We start from the raw sequence: 21,125 nt of genomic DNA, 5'->3' as shown, positions 1-21,125 counted from the left end.
CAGATCCAAAGTATTATGGGGATTAATTGTGTCAAAAAAACTTAAATATTTAGGTATTTGGCTTACAAATAGATGTTCTTCTATCAAAGAGCTCAATTATTCTAAATTATTAATAGACACAGCGAACGAAGTGGAGAGATGGCGGCATATTCAGATCTCATTTTTGGGTAGAATTGCCGCAATAAAAGCCCATGTTTTACCGAAATGGATCTTTTTATTTCAAACGGCTCCTGCAAGATTGGATAAATTTTTTTTTAGGAAATTAGACCAAATTCTAAGTAAATTTATTTGGCAGAGTAAAAAACCCCGTATAAAAAGAAAAATGCTGCAAGAGCACAAAACAAGGGGCGGCTTGGGGCTCCCTATGTGGGAGCTTTACTACCAAGCTTCATCCCTGGTTTGGATAAAAGATTGGGTGATCCTCTCAAGAAAGCGCATTTTAGCAATTGAAGGATATGATTTGCAGCAGGGATGGCATTCCTTTTTGTGGTCTCAGAAAAACAAACAATCCAAATATTTTACAAATCATTATATTAGAGGAATTTTATTAAGGGTTTGGGAAATGGTGAAAAAGCAAGTTTACACACAGATTCCTAAATGGGTGTCTCCGTTAGAGGCAGTGACCCTTCCGACTGTGCACAACACAAAGAGGAACTGGATTTATGGTGACTTGTTGGATGAAGTCGGGAGACTTAGACCTAGAGCCGATCTCCAAACTAGAGGATTAGATATAGATTGGTGGTCCTATGCGAAAATTCAAACTAGATTCGCTAGGGATAGACAGGAACATGGTATTTCCCTTCATTTACAAACTTTTGACAAGTTTCTCCTAAGTGGCCAAAGGAAATTTATTTCCAACGTTTACAATTTTCTTCTATCCAATTTTATGGTGGAGGAGATTGTAAAGGACACGATGATTGCCTGGGGGAGAAATATTGGAACAACAATTCAGCTTGATGCATGGCAAAATGTATGGAACAAAACTATGAAATTGACCCTTCCCCATTCAAAGAAAACTTTTATAAGATGATCTACCGTTGGTATCTCCCCCCCCGCCAGAATCGCTAAGATGTTCCCAGGATCCTCTGATAGATGTTGGAAATGTGGGTCGGCCAAGGGTACTTTCTTCCATCAGTGGTGGATTTGTCCGTCGACTAGACGTTATTGGGGGAAAATACAGCAGTGGCTGCTGGAAATAACAGGTGTGAGCTTTCCCCTTCACCCAGACCTCTACTTACTAGGAATAAGACGGGACCACATTGACAACAAAGATTGGTACATATTTGTCCATGTCACAACAGCGGTAAGAATGGCATTTGCTCAACAGTGGAAAGATGCAGATACGCCCCCCGACCATCTGATAATAAATAAGATTCTTCAATGTGCTGAGATGGACAGGTTACCATATATATTAAAAGATAAGAAAGACTCAATATATAATAAAAGTTGGGACAGATGCTTTGTCTGGCTTAAAAAAAGGTTAAACCTAGGGTGATAAGATCGTTTTATTAGATTAAATAGATACTTAATAGGCTATATAATTCTTTATAATCTTGAAAAAAACAGGCCAATTGTTTTGTAGATAATTAAAAGAACTTGATTGTATTGAAATGTTTGGTTAGGATGATATTAGTTAATATTAATTGGAGAGTGAGTTTAACTCTCAGTTAGTCATGTTTGTGGTTTCATTTTAGTCTTGTGTTTATGTGTCCTTACATTTCATTTCTTATATTGTTTTCCAATCATTATTATGTGTCAATTTTACTGTAAATATTTAATAAAGATATTAAAAAAAAAATATGAGTTTTGCAGGACATTATGTAAGCAATATTCTAATTGATACATGGAGGAAAGTTAAGGGTAAACTCTACTTTTCGACTCCTTCTTGGTTGGTTCCATTAGAAGCTACAACATATAGTTCGCTTTATAATAGAGAAAAACACCTATCCTATTGGGAACTGTTGGATGCCCAAGGCTGCTTAAAAACAAGAACTGAGTTAGAGCTTCAAGGAATAAAATTGGATTGGTGGTCCTATGCCCAGATCAGCTCTAAATATAAGAAAGACAAGGAAAAAAGTGGTATAGGCATGACCCAGCAAGAAATAGATAGTATTATATTAGGAAAGGAGGAAAGAATATTATCTGAGATCTATAAATTCTTAATAACTTATTGGATAGGGGATGAAATTGTTAAAGACTCAATGATTGCCCTGGGGGAGAAATATTGGTTACTCAATTGAATTGATAAAATGGGAAGAAATTTGGATGAAACAATTGAAATTTCTGATGGCAACCGCTTACAAAGAAAACTTGTATAAGATGGTGTATAGATGGCATCTCCCTCCTGCTCGATTAGCCAAAATGTTTCCAGGACTCTCCCCAAATTGTTGGAAGTGTGGGGAGATAGGTACTTATTATCATGTATGGTGGACCTGCCCTAAGGCAATCGAATTTTGGAGATCTATACAGAGGTGGATATTAGAAATCACGGGATATAAATTACAATTGAAACCAGAATACTATCTATTAAATATTAGGCCAGATAAGATAGGCACGAATATATGGTGTCTGATTACATATATCACAACCGCAGCAAGAATATGTTTTGGTCAACATTGGAAGGGGAAAGACCTACCGGCTGAAGACTTGATTCTGGGAAAAATTATTGAATATGCGGAAGCTGACAGGTTAACAAAAATTTTGAGAGATCAAAAGGACTCCGTATATTTTCAGTGCTGGGACCAATGGTATACTTGGTTGAATAATAGAATAAAAAAAGGATAAGGTTAGTGTAGATTTTATTTTTTATTTGTATATCTTGACTGAAGTTAATATATTCTGTAAAGCTCCCGTTGCGATCTGTGTGTGAGTAAATATTTTGTTGTAAATAAATAAATAATTTTTTTTATTTTAAAAAAGAAAAGGAATGAATTTTGAAATATATATACCGTATTTTTTGCACATTAAGTCGTACTTTTCCCCCCAAAAAAGTGGGTGGAAATGTCTGTGTGTCTTATGGAGCAATTATTGCCTATCACCGCCACCTTTGCTGCTGCCACCGCTCACCACTGCCAGTGGTCACTACAGCTGCTGTTCACTGCTGCCTATCGATGGTTTGATCGGCCTCTCAGAATACCGCTGATCTGCTCTTCCAGGCAGTGGGGATCGCCGCCGCCTGGAACAGCTGATCAGCTGTATTCCAGGAGGCTGATCCGACCGCTGATAAGTGGTGGCAGCGAGCGGCGGTGAGCAGCAGTGATAGCTGGGGAACGTTGGCGAAGGCTCCAGCGTTCCCCGGCGGAGGCAACAGACATAGAGGAGGCAGCAATAGTGCCATTTCTGGTCAGCCAGCCCATTGATTGGTACTGGGGCTGGGAGACAGAGGTAGGTCTTTTGTTGTCTTGTTTTCCTCCCCAAAAGCTAGGTGTGTCTTATGGTCCGGAGCGCCTTATAGTGAAAAAAGTATGGTAAATACGTGAAATCTTAAGGAACCTAAGGAGAGATACAATATTTAAACATCCATATTCAATATTGCTTTCCAGAAATATTTCTGTAAACATAATTTACTGCAAATTACTTTGTTAATGTCATTTTATTTACTATACTTATCTAAAGGGAGATTTTCAGTATTTTCTAGTGAAAATTCTAAAATTAACTTCACAGTTTAGTTTATTGATGAGACAGATTGATGAACTCTCTTGATAGAGATATAAAAATGAATGTTTTGTTAAGTGAGCTAAAAAAATAATTTGCCTAGAAAGTTGAATGTAATAATTTTGGAAATTATAGATATTGAGATTACTTGTTTTTTGAAGAAGTAAAAACTCAACCAAATATGTTTATGGGCTTTTAGGTATAACACAGTCTCAATACTATAGTTGGAATGAGTTTTGCTAACTATTTATTTTAAAGAATGATTAAATTGTACTAAATAATAGTATTTGTTTTTCTCAACACTTTGGTTTTGGTGAGGTAGATAATAATGTGAATTAATTTAAAATGTAATTAACTCTATTTTAATTAACAGTGCTCATAGAGGTGTACAATGTTGGTGACAATAATTATGTATAGTAATTTTCTCAAATGAAACTACCATTATCTAACATGCCAAAGGAGTTATGAATTTGAAATTGATCTTCTTTAAGATCTGCCTTCAAGGAAAGATAATGCTTTAAATATAATAAGTAGCATTTAGTATTTATTATGTGTTAGAAAACATTTTATCTTATGTTTACCTCTTGTTATAGTTTTAAAAAGTTTGCTTATGTAGTGGATTGGATATTTAGACTTAAAGTAGCAGGAGTTCAAAACCTTGCTCAGCTGTGAATTTGACTTCAGAGATCATTGTAAATTGATTAAAATAGGATAATTTACAATGACTGTATCAAGCTTTTGAGAAATAAATCAGGAAATAAGTGTATATTTTTGGATAATAGTAAAATCATTCCTCCTTTACATGAGTGTTTTTGAATCTTTTTCTGCACTGTATTTTGAGAGATTTTAATAATAAAGCAAGGAAAAGAAAGACTATTTTCTGTAAATACAGAATTGGCAGTAGTTAAATATAGATTATTAAGTTTATTCACCCTAAAACTGTAGTTTTCCATTAGTAACCGCAATTTTATTACTCTTATAGGGCTGTTGAAGGAGTTGATGAAGATCCTGATTTGGTTCATATGGAAGTCCAAGATCCAAATGAAGGTACTCATTAGGATATTGTAGTTGTTTTTTGTTTTGAACATTTCTGGTTAAATTCATAAAAAAATTAACCAAAAATAATCTAGTTAAATTCACAAAAAATGGGAATTGCTTTCTAAGTGCCATAATCTATCTCATTCTCATGCATTCAGCAATTCTTCCTCATCTCTTTTTCTCATTTTCTATGTGCTATAGTATTGTCAGTGTAAAAAACAATCTAAAAAATCTTTCATTATGGATATCAAAATGGATATCATAATTAGTATGATTATGGTTAAAAATAATTTATTGTTTAATCAATTTATGATATTGATCAAGTGGATATAAGTTAATATTACTAGAAAATAAACCCAACTCCATTATACTTAAATGAGCTAATAATGTACACAAAGGGCAAACAAAAGATTTTGTATAAAACAAGAGGATATAAACTAAATCAATGCACATATAACTTTTTATTTGTAATCTTATATTTCCGCTTTCCATGAAAAGTAACTTAGCCAGCCAGTGTGTATGATATGATGTCACCGAACCGGTTCTGCCACCCCCACCCCCCGCCCACCCCCTGTATTATTCTTACCTTTTATTTGGCCCCATCCCCAATCTATTGCTGCCTCCTGAGTCCCAGCTGATGGTTAGGGGGAAAAAACTATTTAAACTCTTGCTGCGAGGCTTCAAAGGGCTGCCCTACAGCTGATCAGTGTTAAAAGAAAACAAATGAGTAGACCGGTACCTGCAAAAATAAATGGGTAGACCAGTGCCTGCAAAAGTACATGAGTAGACTGGTGCCTGCAAAAATAAATGGGTAGATCAGTACAGCTCTGCAAGCAGTTAAAAGCCTGGTAGACCAGTACCTTTGCTAAATCCTAAATAATTGTCACATGACTATCAAGCCATGCCCACAAAATAAGCCACGCCCACAGAACCGGTAGTAAAAAAATTTTAGAACCCACCCGAGTGTGTCCCATAAGTGTCCTAATGTAGTGCCTGTGTAAACATTAATAAAAGATTGTTCACTGAAGCATTGGCATCTATTCCTGTGGGACAGATCCAGTGATCACTACTAAAGAATCTAATAAAGAAAATTTTCACTGCAGGATCCAAAAAACTTTCGTTTTACTTAGTTGTACATTGGGTAAAGGGCTATATATTTCCACAATGCTTTGGCATGAGCAACGAGATGGAAACAGATATTCAGTGTTGAGTGGAAGAGGAATAGGGTGCCCATAGGTTATTTTGTCCTTACTTTCATTTCTTCCTTATCCTTCTCCAGTCAAAGCTGGTTGGGAGAAAGTACAGATAAAGCAGGAAAAAGAGATACCAGGTTTGCTTCTGACAGATCCAACCTTTTCCCCAATGCTGGGTCAGTTTGTGATAGGGACTCCCCAATTTATTTTTAACTAGGTCACCAGTATTCCTAAATCCCAGTATGGGGTTCAGAAGCAGGAATGTAAAATATTTGTTGTACAGTGGAATCAGTGGTGGGATTCAAATTTTTTAACAACCAGTTTTGTGGGTGTGGCTTGGTGGACATGGCTGGGTAAGCATGGCCAACTCGACATCACTCACATTGAGGGGCGCCTCACCCGGCCCCTCTCCTCACAGCCACTCCTTGTCATGCCCGGCCTCAACGTATCTATAATTCGGTAAAAATGTTGTTCACCTTTATTCAACTTTACTATCTACATACTATAGATGTAGTATAGATCTCCTGTGTGAGCAGGGGGTTGGACTAGATGACCTCCAAGGTCCCTTCCAACTCTGTTACTGTTACCTGTTACTTTCATGGACCACTGAAAGGAGGAAATGGCTCACATGCTTTGCCCAAGAGTGTGACAGGCAGGTCACAAAACAGGCTTTTAAGGGGCTGCCACAAAGAAGTGGGGGGCAATATATTTTCCAAAGAAGCAAAAGGTAAAACTAGAAGCAATAGATGGAAGCTGAACAAAAAGAGAAGCAACTTAAAACTAAGGAGAAACTTCCTGACAGTGAGAACAATTATCCAGTGGAACTACCATACTTTTCAGAATGTATAAGATGCACTCCCCCCCACCCCCAATAGTGGGTGAAAATTGCAGTGCATCTTATACACTGAATGTTGCCGAAGCCCTGCCCAACCACCGGCCCCCACCCTTCGGCCTCTGCATGTCGCGTTTTCAGCCTCCGCACGCCCCGTTTTTGGCCTCCGTGTGTCACATTTGTTGTGGGGATTGGCAGCTAAAGTGGTGCTCCCGCTGCGAACCAGTAGTAAAGGTAAGTAGAACCCATCCCTGGATTAATATATATAAAATGTATAAGATATGACCCGGTCAACGCTCTGTTCCTAAAATATGTACGATGAAAGAAAATTTTTAATAAAACTTGTTTTTTAAAGAAGAAAGAATCAGAAGGTACCTTGAAGGTCTTATAGTTCAATCTTCTGCTCAAGGCAGAAGACCTCATACATATGCAAGTTCGCAGACATCCCAGCTTTGACTGCAAGAACTGCAGGCAGCCTTCCACACCACACACTTCCTACTCCCGCCACCCCATGTGAGGTGGGAGGCCCAAGAGAAAGCACCTAGCCTGGGCACACAGCCCTCCATGACGGAGCCCTTCCCGGGGAACAAAGCAAGAACTTACTGATCCATCCCAGAGGTGAGCTCCAGAGTGGCGGTGGTGGCAGGAGAGCTCCAGGGCAGTGGCACTCCAGGTGGCCGGCTCTTGGAGAAGGAATTTTCTCTCAGGCCTCCCACCCATCAACATGTTATTTGATCTCGCGGCCGCTTCTTGCGACCCTTGTTGGTGCTGGGCATGCCTTGGGTGCTCAGGGAGACGCTCCACATACTCTCCAGGTTGGCAGCTGTTTCTCTCTGCGGCTGTTCTTGCTGGGAGAGCATCTTGTGCAGCACAACGAAATTTAGCAGTCATGAGCCACCGCTTTCCTCTAAGTCCCATTTGGAAAGTGCTGCGGCAGAGAGAAGCAGCCAGGTTGAGTGCTGTTTCTCTCTGCCACAGCACTTTCCAGATGGGACTTAAAGGAAAGTGGCAACTCACAATTGCTAAATTTTGCTGTGCTGCACAAGACGTTTTTCCAGCAAGAGCAGTTGTAGAGAGAAAACAGCTGCTAACCCAGAGAACACGTGGAGAGGCTCCATGTGCTCTCTGCAGCACAGCAGCACAGTGAGTCTTGGGCGCTCGGGGAGGCGCTCCACGTGTTCTCCCGAGACAATGGCCTGACCCAGCTGCTTCTCTCCACCACAGTGTTTTACAGATGGGACAGTAAAGTAAAAACCTTACTCAAACCGCTTCAGCCCACCTGCTGCCCCCCCCTCATGGATTCTGAAATTTTGTGCTGTTGCAGTAATTGTAATTGATATATCTGTAACTGGTATGCCTATTGAGTATTCCAGATTGAACCATGTCTCTTTGAAGAGCCCTGTCACAAAGTTGTTCTCAATGTTTTGTTCTAATTTTGTAGATTTCATTCCACAAAACCAAAGCTTTATATTGTGACCCACAAGTGAGAAATGATGAGCCAATTAAGAGGTTTTATAGAATACTTTATTCCTGTACTAAATACCCTAAAATTCACATGGTTCTATTAAAATACTATAAATTATGTGCAATTCTGGTATTTGTAATTTACATGTGTCTGAGTCTTAGCAGAAATACCTTGCTCAAAAATCAAAAAACCAGCTGTCAAGGAAAGCAGATCAATACTAGTTGAAGAGAGTGGACTTTTTGAATCATTCAGCTTTTATTCTGGCAAATAGTGTGAGCATTTCTTTATTTACTTTTATCTATTGTTTTTGGTTCTCAACAGGTTTTTACTACATGACCTGTCAGTTTCAGAATTGTTCTGAAAAATCACTGAAATCTCTCTTCAATGGTAGGATTGACAAGAATTCCTTGACAGTACAGGATGACTACATATTCCTTCAGGTAAGATCATTGACGATGTTAATGTTTACATAATTTTCAGTACAAATCTATGCTTGTTTACTTATAAAGATTTTTAATAAGGAAATAAATGCAGTCTGAAGAAGGTAGTGCAAAAATTACCGTAATCAAATGTTGGTGTTTCCCTTAACCTCCAAATGATAAGTTATTTTCTAATCGAAGCTGCCATTTAAAAGCTAATTGTTCATGTTGTTGATTTCATTTTTCCATGGGATTACTACAAATATTACAAATCAGTTTATTTTTTTTTTAATAGTTTTTATTGAATATAAATATTAAAAAAGACATACGTAACATATACACAACGAACATTTATACAACATATACACATAAAGAGTGTAATTTCTTCTTAAGCATTTTTTCAGAGTGACGTTCTACAATTCTACTTATAATATATTCCTTCACCTCTCTTTAATCTAATAATATTTTTTATTATATATATATATATATATCAATCAATCGGTAATATATCCCCTATATTTGTATATTTCTGATTTAAATCAGTTTAAACTGTCTCTGATGCATAATTTGCATCATCCTTACTTTGCAGGTAGATTATTCATTTCAAATTTCACAAGACAAATAGTTTTGATTCTATCATATAGCTGATTAATTGGGTAGCTACTTTCAAGACTGTCTAGCACAGGTTTGGTAACTTTGTGTCCGTACAGTTCATTTTTGCATTTGTAGAGTCCCCCCAGATTAACAAAGCTAATCTCATTTGTTTCTTTACAGTTTTGCTCATTGTATCCCTGGTTGTCCTCTCACTCCAAAAATAATGTTTAAAAGTGCAAGCACGTAAGCTGTTAACTACCCATAGCTTGATAGGTACTCTTTCCCCACTTCACTCAAGAAGAATTTCTGCAGATGCCCAAGATTGTATTAGTGCCCTTTGTACATGCACTCTCTCTATAGTCCATGTTCCTAATTAAATAAGTCATTACTGTATACATTTTTACCATTTTTTTCACAGATAAAATTGTATGCCCCTCTTTTTTCACAGGTGTCTTTAGGAAACCAAACAAAATACTATGTCTCTTATCATCGGAATGAATTTATACAGATGAAATTGCCAAAGTATGCTTTACCCAAGGTAATTTCTTACAAAATCCATAATTTTTCTTTCATTGCTGGACTAGAAGAGATTTACTCAAATTGTTTATTGGAAAATATATTTCTATTTATAAATCATTCTTCAAGAGTTTTTTATAATTTCCATACTTTTATTTTAGGGTTAGGTTTTTTGTTTTTTTTTTTTGTTTTTTTTTTTTGCACTTAAGCACCATGCATATCCTATGATAGAACATCATTATGGGCTAAATCTTATTAGATATTTGCCTGCACACAGAAAGAACTGAAGATGAAGAAGGAAGATGCAGGAACCATGAAAGTGCCATCTGCAGAATCCCGCTGCTTTTGTCATCTCAAAAGTCTTGAGGCTCTGGGCTTTGGAGCAGATTGGCTACCAGCTCAAGGTTGGCTGGCTGCCTGCTGTCCGGGGAAAGGCTCCAGCTCATTGCCTGAGCTTCATTGCAGCCAGTGGGGTCACTTGGTGCTGCTGCAGCTCAGACCGAGAAAAGATCTGATCGTGAGGTGCTTCTGTTCAATTTGCACCAGGGCATCAGCAGTCTTTGCTGCTGCAATGAAGCTTAGGCAGTGAGCTGGTGCAGGACTTCTTGCTAGTCATGGACACGGAGTTTTGGTGATTGGTAATTAAGTTTATTATTTAATTTTAAAATGTTTAGTTTTAAACACTAAACATTAGGAGTGGTGCGGTGGCCTAGAGGTGGAGCTCTTGCCTCACAATCAGGAGGTTGTGAGTTCAATCCTAGGTAAAGGCAGATGTAGGGTCTCCTGTTTGGGCAGGGGGCTGGACTAGATGACCTGCAAGGTCCCTTCCAACTCTGTTAATCTGTTAAAGTTGCATTTTTCATTTTTTAATTAAATATTAACCCAATTGCATTTTAATCTGGTACAAGCTGCATTCAGAATGTAATGTACTGTTTATGAAAAATTGCATTACCATATTGAGCTGATCATAGTCTGATATGATTCAAAAAGAAGTACCGGTACTTAGGACATTGTATAAAAAACCTTTCTTCTATTGATTAAAGCAGCTGAGTCTTTTTTCAAGCATTTGCATAAAGGAGGAAAAAGTTGCTGTGACTTTAAAAGTCAATGCAATTCTTAAATACAGCAGCATTTTTTTGCAAGTCTGTACTTGAAAAAGTGATTGCAGAAAGCTTCCTTGCTATTCTATTTTTCTGTCCCAAATAATACTGAGTTGCTTTGGGGAGATGGGAATCATGATATACAGTATTTTCATTAACACTAGGTAGCTCCAGGTTGTAAATCTCATAGTTTTTTTTCTTTTTTTCACTTCAGGATTTACAGATAATCAGCACTGATGAGAGCCAGGTGTTTATAGCTATCCAGGAATGGTATCAGATTGACACATATAACCTCTACCAGTCTGACCCGCAAGGCGCTTCCTATTCCATTGCATTAGAAAATGTCAGGAGTACCAAGCAACCTGAGGAGAATGTTTTAATAGATATTTTGGAGGTAAATGTCTCTTTAAAAAAAAACTACAATTTTACTAACTATAGTAACATTTCTTTAGCCTCTTTGACTTTTGGTTTAAAGATTTTTGTACTGGTTTTCCTGTTTTCCTAAAATGGAATATTCCTATCAATATAACTATCTTATTTGATTAAAGGTAAGTCAGTCCTCAATTTAAGAATGAGTTTGGTTCCTGTTGTCTGTTAAGTTGAATTTCTACATAAGCTGGAACAATGTTATTATATAATACTGTATAAGTAGTATAGTGAAATGAACTTGAATTATTATGTAATTCACTTGAATTTTGCCTCAATACGCTCTTTTCTTAATTATGGATCATCCTAAAACTGGGGGTTCTTAATCCACGGACTTGCTGTATTAGAGATAATATTATAAATAGAAAAGTAGGTATGTATATTAAAAACAAAAAGGAAAAAGTATTCCTCTTTGTTTTATGTATATTTTTGACAACTGAGGCTGTGTAGCTATTAATTAACTGCCTTTCTGAGACCTGATAGGAAGAAAATTCTTCAATCTACAAATTTTATTAATATATACATATATCTGTCTACATATGTAATTAAATCACATTTATGGGGCAAAATGCATGTCAGATATATAGGGTACACGCTGTCAGTCTAGACCAGGGGTGTCAAGCTCAAGGCCCGTGGGCTGGATCCGGCTCGTGGAGTGCTGAAATCCAGCCTGCAGGACTGGCCTGGAAATATCAAAGGACCGGCCCATGGTGCCTCTGCCAGCCAAAATGGGCCATGTGTGCCCCCCTCCCTGTGGTCTGTTTTCGGCCTCTCCGGCCTCCAGTAGCACTCTGCCGGCCAAAAATGAGCCACGCGGAGGCCTTGCGAGGCCCTTGCAAAGCCTTCACTCCCTCCCCACCAGCCCATGGAGGAGAACTACAATGCTGATCTGGCCCTCGAAGAAATCCAGTTTGACACCCCTGGTCTAGACATATGTAGCCCATTAATTATTACAAATAACTGAATTGCCTATTTGCCTTTCAAAAAGAGGTGTGCCTTCACATTTTAAGGAGCCTTCAGTTGTTTTTGAACACGTAGGTAGAAAACTCTTGAAGGGATAACTTCACCCTTTCTTTTTATCCCCTTCTACCCTGTAATGGAATGGGTGATGACCTTGGGGGAATGAGTGGAAGAAGTGCTGCTTAAGAAACAATCAGACAAGAGAGGCAGGATGGCTTAACAGGCAGAGAAAGAAACTTAGGAAGGACTCCCCCCTCACTGATCAAGCAGTTAAAATAGGTGGCTTTTGTACTTTCACAGTTGTCAGATTCTGCTAATGTAGCCTTACAATGAAGCAAAATTGACTCATCTAGTCACATTTCCTGTCTGGTTTCCCTGGAAGGATTGACATACCCATTATCCTCTCTCAACCATGTACCATCTTAGAGTGCCCAATAATATTTGTCTGAAATAGTAGTCTTTTCCTTCTTATATAAACTGTTGGAATGAGAAGTTGTTTTATCTCCACAGGGAATGATTTGGTGTATGACAGGATTTTGTATTTGGTCAGTCAGATGACTAACCCTACACATCCATGTATCTTAAAGGGATTAGTTCTCAACATAAAATATTTATAGGATAAGGGTTTAATACTGCATAAATAGAAGAATACCTAAACCCATGTGACTAAAAATATTAACCAACTACGTAATTGCTATGTTTGACTAGAATCAATCTCTTCAATAACCAAAAGTTGAACACTTCCAACTGATGCCTTCTTCAGAATTGTTCTTTATCTTTCTTTTGGGAAGAGAAAATGTTATCCCTCAGTGAACTCTCCTGCTACATACTACAACTTAATTTACTTACATAGCAATTAGCAGTATAAAATGTGGTACAATGGATGTTCAACACAACTTCAGAGTAATTTACCCATACAAGGAAAATAGATTTCTGGTTTAGAAAGATGATTTTTTATTCTGGTTGGAAATAACTGTGACTTTCATATGATGAACAATTACATGAAAATGAATTTCAAAAGGTTTTATCTAGATCAGTGTTCTCTCAATCAGCAGTACATATATCATTAAATAGTTCTTTATAAGAGTACTGAGGCAGAGAATTTCTTGAAATGTAGAATTAGAGCAGCCCCTGGAAGGCTACGGCTTAGGAGTCAAAACATAACTAAAGGAACAATTGCTCTCTTTGTTTGGGTGGATTTGGAAGGGGGAGTGGAAATTACTGGAAGATTGTTCCCATAACAGCAAAATCTGCTTCAGCTCCAGTTAGCTCTTGTTATTTTATAATAACAGAATTCTTGCAATGTTTATAACTAATACACACACACACACACACACACACACACACACACACACACATATACACATATATACATACATACATACATACATACATACATACATATATATATATATATATATATATATATGTATGTATGTAACTATCGTCCAGTCTCCAACCTTCGCTTCATTGCGAAGGTTGTTGAGAGTGTGGTGGCGCAACAGCTTCCCCGGTACCTGGATGAAGCTGTCTATCTAGACCCGCTCCAGTCCGGCTTCCGGCCTGGGCACAGCACGGAAACGGCATTGGTCGCATTGGTGGATGATCTCTGGAGGGCCCGGGATAGGGGTTGCTCCTCTATCCTGGTCCTGTTAGACCTCTCAGCGGCTTTTGATACCATCGACCATGGTATCATGTTGCACCGGTTGGCGGGGTTGGGGGTGGGAGGCACCGTTTTGCGGTGGTTCTCCTCCTACCTCTCTGACCGGTCGCAATCTGTGTTGACAGGGGGGCAGCGGTCGACCCCGAGGCACCTTGCTTGTGGGGTGCCACAAGGGTCGGTCCTCTCGCCCCTTCTGTTCAACATTTATGTAAAGCCGCTGGGTGAGATCATCCGTGGCTTCGGGGTGGAGTTCCATCAGTACGCTGATGACACCCAGCTGTACATCTCCACCCCAAGCCACCCCAATGATGCCCTTAAAGTGATGTCCCAGTGTCTGGAGGCCGTGCGGGCCTGGATGGGGAGAAACAGGCTCCAACTCAACCCCTCCAAGACCGAGTGGCTGTGGCTTCCGGCGTCCCGATATAGCCAGCTGACGCCATCGCTGGCTATTGGGGGCGAATCACTCGCCCCCATGGAGAGGGCTCGTAACTTGGGCGTCCTCCTGGACGCACGGCTGTCGTTAGAAGATCATTTGGCGGCCGTGGCCAGGGGGGCTTTTTATCAGGTCCGCCTGATACGCCAGTTGCGCCCCTTTCTAGATCGGGACTCCCTACGCACAGTCACTCAGGCACTCGTCACTTCCCGCCTGGACTACTGCAACGCTCTCTACATGGGGCTCCCCCTGGGGTGCACCCGGAGGCTCCAGCTGGTCCAGAACGCGGCCGCGCGGGGGATTTTGGGGGCGACGAGGCGCTCCCACGTGACACCTCTCCTGCGCGAGCTGCACTGGCTCCCGGTGGTCTTCCGGGTGCGCTTCAAGGTGTTGGTGACCACCTTTAAAGCGCTCCATGGCTTAGGGCCGGGGTACTTACGAGACCGCCTTCTGCCACCAATAGCCTCCCACCGGCCAGTACGCTCCCACAGAGTGGGCCTCCTCAGGGTGCCGTCCGCCAGACAATGTCGGCTGGCGACCCCCAGGGGGAGAGCCTTCTCTGTGGCGGCGCCCGCCCTCTGGAACAACCTCCCCCCAGAGCTACGTACAATAACAGACCTCCGGATTTTTCGTCGGGCCCTGAAAACCCATTTATTTCAACTAGCTGGGCTGGCTTGAGTCAAATTTTAAACGGATTTTAAATTGGAATGTTTTAATTACGGCCAAAATTATTTAATTATTTTAAACAGTTTTAGATTTTGTATGCTTTGTATGTATGTCTTGTTTTTACTTTGGCTGTTCACCGCCCTGAGTCCTACATTGGAGAAGGGCGGTATAGAAATTTAAACAAATATATATATATATATATATATATATATATATATATATATATTAATTAACTATTATATATATATAGACAAGAATTCTGTTAGAAAGGCATTCTTTTTGGTGGGAAAAATGGTGAAGGCCTTTCTGTTTTTGCCTTGGCAGATCCATATTTTGGAGAGTAGTTATATTTCAAGCTATTGACATGCTCACTTTTCTAGTAGTAGCAAATGAACCTTAATACATTGAATATATATTTGTTGGTTGTTTATTAACTTGGCTATATTTTATGTTTGTAACATAGGTTAAAGGTGTCAAAGGAGTGTTTTTGGCTAATCAGAAAATAAATGGAAAAGTTACCACTCTTATAACATTTAATAAAGGCCGTAACTGGGATTATCTAATGCCGCCAGCTACTGATATGAATGGTAAACCAACTGACTGCAAACCAGTGAGTATTTCCCCCTACTCTTAAAATAGCAACAAAATTGTATAGCTAAAAGTCTGTAGAGATTCTCAGTCACCCATGTCATGGTAGTCCCAAAGATGCTTTTTCAGGAGGCAAGTTTTAGCGGTTTGGGATGAACACACTTTGAATGGTGTGGGAGTAGGAATGGATTTCCAGAGAAAGAAATTGCAGACTACAGGAACCAGAAGCACTACTCAGGTGACCCTGAGGTTGCAGATAAACTTCCAAGTGTCTCAAAAACCCTCTAAAAGGATGCAAATGACCATCTGTCTGCAAGGAATATAAATCCTTCCGTTCCCCACTATCCTGTCAATGCTGAAGAAGCTTCTTGGATGAGAAGCAAAACGTCTTCAAAGAAAAAACAAGAAAGTCCAGTTGCCTCTTGAAAAAGCACCTTTGGGACTTTCAGTCTCTAGGTTGTGGCTACAATAGCAATTTAAGCAACATGTGTTCAACAATGATAAAGATGGTATTGTGAATTTTCTAGCATTTGCAAGAGAGAAACTGAGGAAAAGAAAAGCAATTGGCTTCAACATATTTTGGATGGAGAGCATGTAGAGATTATGCAACCTAAAATATTGATTTAGGATAATGGAAACTTAGCTTTAAGTCAACACATAACCCTGAAGTCCACCAAATGACTTTAGGTAACTATGCTTTTCCAGCCCAAGTTAAATTAGAGGACTGGTTGATTAAATGAAGAGTGAACTGCATTTACATAGCCCCCCAAAAGATGGGAAATACAATAATACAATGAAACCTTCATGCAGTGAATTTCAGATCAATGGATGACATTTTGGGGAATAATTGATCATTTAAATAAAAAGTTTCACGTGAGGAAGAAGTGGAGGAGTAGTAATTTTATGTAGGCAATTTCAGTATAAACAACAATATTCAGTAACAGTGATGAATTAACTTAATCATCTTTTTTAAGGGCTCTAATAAGTGCTCCCAAATATGTTTCTGAAGTAATCCTGAAGCTGGAAGCAGGCTTGCCAAGCATTAAAACTCAGGCATGGTCCAGAATATTAACAGTTATTTCAAATCTCAGAAGATTATTTCTACTGTTGTTAATGAGTGTTATTATCCAGTATGGATTGTAGCAATAAAGACAATTGGTAATAGGTTTGCAAACAAAAGCTTATTACTTATGTTTCACACCTGAATATATAAGCCACCGGGGACTTCACGATGCCATGGAGATGATTAATGAAAGGATAACCAAAATGAAACACTCGAAAGACCTGGCCCAAGCCTCCTACTTCCAGTACTGGAATTTCTATAGTTCATTAAACTATATATTTTGGACTTGGACATACCTGGCTTGATCCAATCTATGCTCATATGAATTAAATAATAAAAAGCAATTTTAATTTATTTCAAGCAAATTGAAAGGTGTACTTTTATGCATATTAGATTTTATCAATCATAAGCATTAAAATATCGGACAAGTAAAAAATATCCACTTTATTTAAATCAAAGGACTTTCTTTGGCACTATACAGAAGGCTCATTTTAAATATAATAGTTCTGTTTAATTCATCTTAATCTTGTCAGTATTTTTCCTTTATATCTCTTTGGGAAAAAGTACAATTAAAAACCCAAATACCTGAATCAGTAGGCTGATTAAAACTTAAAATGTCTGAAAGCAATGATCGGAGACTATGCTGATGAAATACTATTAGAATGATTACGGTAATTAGTACATTTATAAAATCTTGGGACTAAGCACAGAAGTTCTGTCTTGTGAACATGTGTAGTTATTCTTCTGGCATTTGTACCTGGTATATTTTAAAAATGGCAAAAATAGTTTTAAAACAGATTTATATCTCTTTGGAATATACAAGCCTTCAAAGTAGGGGTGTGTGTGTTTAATTTTAAAGAATACAGTTACAAGTAGTCCTCACTTAGCAACCACAATTGGGACCACAGCCAGAATTACTAAACAAAACATCATATCACTGTGACAAGTTTATGTCCTCACTTCTGCTTTGGTCATTAAGCAAATCACCGCAATCATTAAGAGAATCGTCATATGACTGGAATTTAATGCTTTTACTTCCACATTCTCCATGAACTCTGTTATAAGCCAATTAGAAAACATAGAAATGCTGATGACATGAATGTGCACCAGTTGCAAAGCACCTGAATAGCACTTGATCACAGGATGCTGCAACAATTATAAATGCAAGGATTGGTCACAAAACTGGTTTTTAAAAATATAATCATAACTTTAAATGGTTGTTTAAAGAGGCATTCAGTAAGTAAGAATTACCTGTATATATGGCATTAAGATGTCATACAGTATTTTTACATACTGATGATGTTCAGGTAATCCTTGAGGTATGACAAGCCATTTAATGAACATTCAAAATTAGAACTCCCTCCTCCAAAAGCTACATATGAACAGTTATGATGGCTACATATGATAGTTATGATGGTTCCAGTGGGCCTGAGGTTTTTCACCCTTATGATCAACCACAAGGTCGCTGCAGTCCCCTCCCACCTCACTCCCCCCATCCCATCCTGCTGGAACCCTGCAGCACTTAGGCCTCCTCCCCACATGCCCATCACGCACCACACTTACCTTCTGAAGTTTTCCAGAGCTTATGTTGTACAAGGAGGGCAGGCCATATGTCCCAAGGCTATGTTGCAGTGACCCAAATATGGCTGCCATTTTGTCCTGCTTGCTTCTGGTCAGGAACAAAATGGCAACTACCATAGAAATTGCTTCATTTTGCTGCCTTAGAGAGGTCTAATGCCACAGAAGCTTCTAAATGATGCAAAAAGCTTCTGCAGCACTGTGCAGATCTTGTTAAGATAGCAGAACAAAATTGATTGTCCCTGGGCTGTGCAACAGCAACATGAATGTGGCCACCATTTTGTCCCACCAGTTTGTGGCAGGGGACAAAATGGCACCTGCCAGACAAGCTGCTTCATTCTGCTACCTTAGAGAGATTACACAGTACTACAGAATCTATACAGGGCTTATTAAGGCAATAAAATGAAGCAGAAGCAACCTAAATGGGGCTGCCATTTTGTTTGCGGGACAAAACAGGGACCACTTTTGGAACTGTGCCATGCAGCCATGCAAAGAAGAAAATCACCCCTGCATTCAGAAAGGACTTGGTGTCCTTCAGAAGGTTAGGAAGGAGAAGGGTGTTTTGCCTGAATCAGACCTGAGGCCTGGGAGGATCCAGTGGGAACGGGGAAAAGCCTGTTGAGACCCAAGGCATGAGAAGTGGAGCATGGGACATCTCAGGGATGGGGGCAGGGGCGGGTTTCATCACTACCAGTTTTCTGGTAGGGGCGCGCACACTCATGAGCACGTGCAACGCTTCTGCGTATGTGCAGAAGCATCCGGGCGGGTGAGCGGAGCCTTCTGCCGCTACTGGTTTGCCTGATCCAGGGTGAACCAGTAGCAACCCACCACTGGATGGGGAGAAGGGCTTGAGAGGGCTAGGACAGGAGGCCTGAGTCTATACTATGGTATCTACTTAACAACCCACATGTTCGTTTTACATTTCATTGGGGAGAGCAGGGATAGGGGGATGTTAGGTGACATGTTTCACCTAACAATTGCTGGGATGGGACCATAAGGAGCAGGCTTCATTACAGTCATATCTGGAGGACTACCTGTACCTTGTGATAATATTTTCTGCTGGTGCAATGGTGAAAATTTCAATATAATGCCATTATTACATTCATAGTAACAATACATTGTCATGTTCTGTTTAATCTTGGTGTGGCTGTTTCAGAAATTAAAGGTATTCCACTTACTCTGCTAAAAACAATGTTTTTTCTTTGTTAACTTTATAGCCTGATTGCCATCTTCATCTTCATCTGCGCTGGCCAGATAATCCATATGTGTCAGGAATGGTTCATACTAAGGATACAGCTCCAGGACTCATAATGGGGGCAGGTAAAAAAAAAAAGAAATCTTAATATTTTGCTTTTGATGTTTTTCAGTCAAAAAGATACATAATAATGCAACTTTGTCTCAAATTGCCTATCTCTAACAGCTATTGGTTTCAGTCCCATCCTATCTGCTTGTTTCTGTTGTGTACAAAATCAAATCCACAGAGAGAAATAACCGGCAACAGAGTTTTCACTCTTTTTTTGTCTTTACCTTTTTCTATAGATATTGCTATAACAGATGCTATCACCATAATCTTATTTCTGACCTGTGTGGGAAATGCAGTGAGAGCTATGTATAATAGATAGAAAGGAAATATTTGAGGAAACCAATTAGTGGTATCTGAAATACTGTATTCTCCTCTCTTTCTCATAATATGTTCAGGCCGTTGCCTTCTGAAAGGGTCTCTAGCAAAGTCAGAGGGTTCCTGACACTTTATGAAGCTTCTTGAACTTCCCTTCTCATTTAAGAGCTGAAGGGACAAAATATCATTCCAATTGCATAGGAGTTAAATTGAGGATAAGGAGGGGGTGTCATTTGAGATGGAAATTGAACTGAGTAAAGAAAAAACAGGTGGCCAAAATTGACAATAATAGCCGGAAACATTCTCTATGTTATATTTCATACTACAGGTAATCTTGTTTAATGACCACTTGTTCAGTAACTATTCAAAGTTACAATGGTGCTGAACTTTCACTGTCCAATCCAATTTAGATTCACTAGTTATTCTTTCTCTGGAATGAAACCAACAGTATATCTTGACCAACCACTAGAGTTAGGATCATATTAGGCATTTAAGCCGTCAGTCATCACCTCCATTTCCAAGTTTATTCATCTCAGAATCCTCTTGAATGAGTTTTAAAAGGTTTTACTGCCTATCTGCGCCCTCCTTTTTATGTGAGAACTAAGATTATCTAAACTAAATCCCTACTCTTAGCCCCTTATTAGCAAAGCAAGTATAAATTGTTTTGTCTGAGTGTCTGCATGGGAACATAATAACATGAAGGGCTAGCAAGAAGAAATTGTTAAATACAGGCTGAGCACAAGGATACGTGTGGTTTGTAAGCTGCAGACTTCATTTTAAATTTACAGATTAATTCTAGCATTTAGGCCATCATATTAGATACACACATTTTCTCCATGTAGAACACTATTGTTTCTGACTTCACGTATCCTTAGAAATATAACTGGTTCTACAGATGAGTCATTGAAACCAATTATTTCACCTTGTACCTAGCACAGAAGTTCACTGTGTGCAACCTTAACAACCCTCCATGTTGAACAACAGTCCAAGTTGTTTCACATAAGCCATGATTAGGAATGGAAAACTATGAATGATTGTGTGTAAGGGGAAAAGCTGCTTGGTATTTTAGAGCTGAATTTTAAAAAAACCTAGTGGAATGTGATCTGGCAGTCAGCACAAATCAAAGCTGCCATAGCCTACATCTATCTTCAGAACACACCCACTTCCTGATTCATTCTCTGGCGCGCTGCTTGGAAGAATCCAAGAGCGTGGGTAATATCCCTCAGGTTGCCTGAAGATACTGAGTGTATGTCACTTTAAATGTTTGTTGACTCCTCCCCTAGGGACTGGCTGAGGCTCAGTTCCTTTCACTCAGTGCT

General features: G+C 39.1%; 1 protein-coding gene across 1 annotated transcript in view; it reads left to right on the top strand.

The window, feature by feature from the left end:
• SORCS2 (sortilin related VPS10 domain containing receptor 2) overlaps nucleotides 1–21,125 on the top strand; it is a 154,550-nt gene that overhangs the window by 85,544 nt on the left and 47,881 nt on the right. The window contains exons 6-11 of the mRNA XM_070939145.1: nucleotides 4,637–4,701; nucleotides 8,504–8,622; nucleotides 9,644–9,733; nucleotides 11,026–11,205; nucleotides 15,423–15,569; nucleotides 19,406–19,508. Of these exons, the coding sequence (XP_070795246.1) occupies nucleotides 4,637–4,701; nucleotides 8,504–8,622; nucleotides 9,644–9,733; nucleotides 11,026–11,205; nucleotides 15,423–15,569; nucleotides 19,406–19,508 (704 nt within the window). The remainder of the gene's footprint in view (nucleotides 1–4,636; nucleotides 4,702–8,503; nucleotides 8,623–9,643; nucleotides 9,734–11,025; nucleotides 11,206–15,422; nucleotides 15,570–19,405; nucleotides 19,509–21,125) is intronic.

Source organism: Pituophis catenifer, unplaced genomic scaffold, assembly GCF_029215685.1.
Source record: "Pituophis catenifer annectens isolate HBS135680 unplaced genomic scaffold, rPitCat1.0.hap2 SCAF_3, whole genome shotgun sequence".
Taxonomy (NCBI): Eukaryota; Metazoa; Chordata; class Lepidosauria; order Squamata; family Colubridae; genus Pituophis; species Pituophis catenifer.
Note: the sequence above shows the minus strand (reverse complement) of the source record. Positions and strands in the feature narration are given on the sequence as shown.